At 41.6% G+C, this 5,593-nt stretch overlaps 1 protein-coding gene across 1 annotated transcript in view; it reads left to right on the forward strand.

Annotated features, from left to right (window-relative positions):
• Positions 1-5,333, forward strand: part of LOC143034216 (facilitated trehalose transporter Tret1-like) — a 44,024-nt gene extending 38,691 nt beyond the window's left edge. The window contains exon 6 of the mRNA XM_076200157.1: positions 3,782-5,333. Coding sequence (XP_076056272.1) covers positions 3,782-5,031 — 1,250 coding nt within the window. The 3' untranslated portion in view covers positions 5,032-5,333. The remainder of the gene's footprint in view (positions 1-3,781) is intronic.
• Positions 5,334-5,593: the final 260 nt, after the last annotated feature.

A 5,593-nucleotide genomic window follows, 5' to 3' on the forward strand; every position in this document is an offset into this window, starting at 1 on the left:
GATGGGAACTTGCGTCCTGTGAAATGGGATTCGGAAAGAGCCCTCTCATCGTTACTCGTTTTCAAATCACATCAATAACCTCACTTCCCTCTGGAGGTACATCCTGAGTAGCTGGCAGTCAGTCTTCGGACAAGGCCCAAAATCTTTATAAACTTCGTCCATCTTACCTCTATTCTTTCACTGGAATCCCTGACATGTTCAGGCTTTAGATAGCTTTTGTCTTTTTCATAACTATGGCTCAACCATATTTTCCTTTCAACGTCTAATATTTCATTTAGTTTTTATTTCTTTGTGTCTTCTCTCTAAATTTTAAGAAAATCGTCATTCTTTCTTTATTACCTTTTGTTTTGTGGGCCTTGGTCAGCCTTAGAAAAATCTCCCCATTTGAAGTAAAGTCTCTCTTCACCTCTTTGTCTTTCCTTTCCAGCTTCTACATCATGTTGTCACTGTTGTTACTATTATCATTATTATCTTTGGCTATGCTGGTTGCATCCCTCGGCAAAATAAGATTGCCTGGCGGCAGTCAGTTAATGTTATGAGTCGTTGTTGGTAGTGAAAACATTTAGGAATTAAATTCTCTTAAATAATCTCCCTTGCGAAGAGATGTATTAAATGGTATTTATTTTGTGGTTAATCCTTGTATATGACAAATCCAGTATTGCTGGAATGTCTTCTCTACTAAACCTTGTTGCTTCTTATACTTGTTTCTGACCAGATCTTTGCTCTAATCATGTCCCTCTCATTATAGTTTCAAGTTTGTTTAATCTACGTTACTCAAGTTGATGTTACCTAACTGTATATATTTTCACTTCTTATCTATAACCTTTATCTGCATCTTATCAAGGTCCTTCATGGATTTTTTTTACGACGATCTTATATTCTGATATTTATTATTATTTCTTTTTCTCGGACCTCTTTAATATTTGTTATTCTTATCTAGTAAGGATGGAATATGAATAGATACCTGCAACAATGCCTTTCATGGCTGTAATTTAGTGGTACATATTCTAGAAGTAAAATAAGTATGGTGGGTTGGTGCGCTATCTCATTGGTACCAGTTTATTATCAGTGTAATATAAATTGGAATGAAAATATAGCTAATATATACACTTTTGTGGATCTTCTAATCTATTTTGTAGAATGATCAAATTATGTTATATTGAAATTTAGACTTTAAATTGCCCAATTGTGTTGGTATTCATTGATGCTTGGCATTATATATTCAGAGATTGTTATGCTCTCCCGTCATGTATTTGGCAAAGTTTAGCATTAGATTTATGGAATCTATAGTCTGACATTAATGACATCTATGGAAAAGATAGAAGAGTTTGCGCGTTTGCCAGCGTTTTGACGATGACACACTGTAGGTCAGCGTTCTTGTCTTGCTTTCGTTGAATATACATATGTATATACATACATACATATATATATATATATATATATATATGTATATATATATATATGTATATATATATATATATATATATATATATATATATAATTGTGACGTCATTTGCTTTTAAGAGACCTAAGCACCCTTGCTCACGGTCCCCGGATCGCAAACCCCGGAGGTTGAGACTATAGACCAGAGGTTCTCAACTTGTTTCTCACGTCTTCCACACTTATGCGTTGCTGTTCTTTAGCTCCTGGATAACACTTGAACACTGAATAAAATCGTCACACATCAATTAGCTACAAGTGATTTTTGGTTTACAGACGAGAGGTTCCCAACTTGTTTTCTCACGCCCGCCATACTTATGCGCTACTGTTCTTTAGCTCCCGTGTACCACTTCAACACTGAATAAAATTGTCACACAATAATTAACTGTCAATAATTTTTGGTTTAGGATCCCCGTGTGAAGCTGTGTGGGTCTCCTGGGAGTCCCTGGACCATTGATAAGCACTACCATAGACTAAGCTTTCGACAGCGATTTATGCGTTGCTGTTCTTTGGTTCTTTCTGTTTACCTACACTGACTTTTGTGTGGCATGACCTCAGAGTTGTTATTTTCTGAGAGGATCTGCTGAGGACTGCCAGCCCCACCCACTTACTCCTTTAGCTCTTCTGTCTGTGTTCCGCGTGTGGGTAATTGATAGGCACAGTGACTCGCTATGGATTTTGTTGTCTAGTTTTGGTTTTCGTATTGGTTGATATTTTTCTTTCTATTCCAGCTGCCGGTTTTATGTGAAAGACTACTTCTTCAAATATCTTGAAATTTTCAACATTAGCAGAAATATATCCTTTATTCAGTCTTTCCAAATGTTGTAAAAAATATCAGTTATCTACTCTCTTGGTAAGTAAACACATGGCAGTCATAAAGGGAAGCACATACAGGGTGTTCGGGATAAATTTGATAATTTTTTTATATTCTGTTATTTCAGAATAATTTGAAGGATTCAATAGCGGTAAAGTGCAACGGATAGCTGATTCTGTGTGCTATTGGTGAGTGTGAGAGCCAGGGAGCATGGGCGACTGAAAAGCACCGGAATATTGGAAGAGAGTGACCTGTATCATGATGATTCGCGCCGGATTTAAAAAAAAAAAAAATGGGTGCTCCTTGAATACTGTGAAGGCTGTGAGATGTGAACTGGAGAATTGCCACGGAGATGTGGAAGCAGTAGCTAACAGGAAGGATCATAGCAGGCAATCTGACTGTCTGCACAACGAAATTCGTCGAGAAGCTGCAAAAAAAGTGCGGTAAGATCCAGGTAAGGCAATGCGGACCTTGACGAGAGAGGTGGGCGTTGGAGTGGTAACTATGAAGAAAGCGCTGAACGAGGATTTTCGCTAATTCTCATACAAGAGACGCAAGGGCCAACTACTCACAGCCAAGGCCCAAGAGAACCGAGTTGCGAAAACCAAGAAACTCAACAAGGTCAAACACCCAGTCGAGCCGGGGATGCTCTGGTTCTTCTCAGACGAAAAGAACTTCTGCCAGGACCAGTTGCATAACGCGCAGAACAACAGGTACCTAGCCTACAGTCCGCATGAAATCCCGCGCTTCATAAGATCAAGTTCCCTCAAACTGTGATGGTATGTTTCCAGCAAAGGCCACGTCATGCCGCCCCACATCTTTGAAGAGGGACTCAGACTCACTTCAGATGTCTATATTGAGTTGCTGTCCACTGTTGTCAAGCACTGGGTGGAGAGGGGGGCTGCGGGAGGACCATACGTGTAGCAGCAGGACTCAGCCCCGTGTCACACCTCTGGGAAATCACAGAAGTTGCTGTCTGAGAACTTCGACGATTTCACCAGTCCCAACATCTGGCCTCCAACTCACCTGATTGCAACCCCATTGATTATTATGTATGGGGCGCAGTTGAAAAATACACCAATCATCCCGTCTGCAACACAAAGGACGAGCTGATTGTCAGGATCAAACTGGTGTTCAGGCATCTCTCGAAGCACACCGTGAAGGCCGCGTACTGTAGGTTCGGGTCCCGCCTGGAGGCCGTGGTGGAGGCTCAAGGCGGCTTCTTTGAGTGAGCTGTATTTGGTAAACGATCTTCTAAGAGATGCACTTTGAATTTTGAGAATACACCAATTTTTGGCCAAGATATGACTTTTTCTTTCCTTTCCGAAAAAGTGTCAAATTTATCCCTAACACCCAATAATATAATATCTGTTGACATTTTTGCAGGTGGTATCCTGAACATCGGGTCAATATTAAACCTCCTCGCTGGAACAGTTCCCTTAGTGCTCTTAACATAGCGCAGGTGAATAACATTCATATATCGTACCAGTTGTTTATATCTGTGACTTTTTAAATCTATATTTACAGGTGGTATCCTGAATATTGGGTCGATGTTCGGATCCATCATCGGAGGAATCCTCATGGTAAGCATAGGACAACGGCGCGCCATACTTCTCTCTCTGCCGCTTACGCTCTGCTCTTGGGTTGCCATGGCTCTTTCTACGTCGGTGTTATTACTTCAGACCATACGAATCATACAAGGGATCTCCCTCGGGGTTAGCTCACTTGCGGTGCCAAACTACGTCATCGAGATCGCCTCCGCCAAGTATCGCGGGCGTCTTGGTAGCGTTGTCGACTTATCTCGAGGCTTTGGGATATTCTTCATGTTCTGCATCGGAGCCAGCTCCTTGACATGGCGTCAGCTGTCACTCGTGTGTGGCATAACTACAACAGTGCCAACCTTCGTGGGTCTCCTCTTCCTGCCCGACTCGCCTCGCTGGCTGGCCACCAAGAGGCGCTATGATCAAGTAGAAAAATCTCTTCGCTATTTTAGAGGACAAGACTTTGACATCAATCCGGAGATGAACGCGATTATAAACGCAGCGAAGCAGACGGACAAGCCAACTGTAATATCTCAAATCGGAGAACTACGCGACAGGGTGCTGTTGAAACGTTTCGCCATCTTTATGTTCATTTGTTTCTTTTTCCAGTTCAGTGGCCAAGCCAACGTAATTAATTACGCGGTGCCGATTTTTGAAGAGACGGGAAGTGCAATTGATCCTTACGTGTGTGCCATCTTATTGGGTATCACGCGTGTTGCTGGTGCCCTGTTCTACACGCTCACTGCAGACAAGTTCAGCAGGAGAAAGGCCTTCTTGTACAGTGTATTAGTGTGTACTCTTAGCCTGGCTTGTGTCAGCATATATTTCTACATCAAGCAGGAAATGCCAGATGAGGAACTGTTATCTCGTATCAGTTTCCTCCCCATCGTGAGTTTGTTGGTGTTCGCTTTCAGCATATGCACGGCTATCCCCGTCTCTCTCCTTCATCAACGAGAGCTTCTGCCACTCTCGTTCCGCTGGGTGGGCGGGAGCATCCTTAACGTTGTATTCATCTTGGCTATCTTCCTCTCCATCTTCATCTTCCCCTTCATGAAAGAGGCACTGACGATGTACGGAACCTTTGCCATCTTCGCTGTTGTAGCTCTTCTCTTGTCTTTTGTGCCACTGGTGCTTCTTCCAGAGACAAAGGGGAAGACGCTGGAGGAGCTGGAAAAGGCGTTCGACGAAAAGAGGGCGAGGAAGCTTGAAATTGAGAAAATGATTGAGAAGACATAACTTTTTTTGTCTGCTTTCTGAAAAAAAGTCCAATTCTCTCAGTCTTATTTCTGCATATTTTTCATAAACGGTTGTCTGCTATGTACCCATGAAAGCAGGACCATGAAGTACAACAAATCCAACTTGTTATAGAACTACTAAATATATCAAGTTAGAAAACAAAAAATCGCATTGTTTGGAGAAGCCACTGCTCGCCCCATGGCTTGACTGCAAATCTGATCCAAGATTTTGTTGGCTGGTTCCGCGACTGAAAATCCAAGATTCTGACAAGGAATAATCATAGTTGCCGGGTATCAGTGTAAGAATGCATTATCAATATATATATATATATATATATATATATATATATATATACATACAGACACGCACACACACACACACACACACACACACACACACACACACACACACACACACACACACACACACACACACACACACACACACACACACACACACACACACACACACACACACACACACACATACACACACACACACACACACACACATATATATATATATACATATATATATACATATATATATATATATATATGTA

Source organism: Oratosquilla oratoria, chromosome 17 (genome assembly GCF_046742065.1).
Source record: "Oratosquilla oratoria isolate Oo_2021 chromosome 17, ASM4674206v1, whole genome shotgun sequence".
In the NCBI taxonomy this organism is placed as follows: domain Eukaryota; kingdom Metazoa; phylum Arthropoda; class Malacostraca; order Stomatopoda; family Squillidae; genus Oratosquilla; species Oratosquilla oratoria.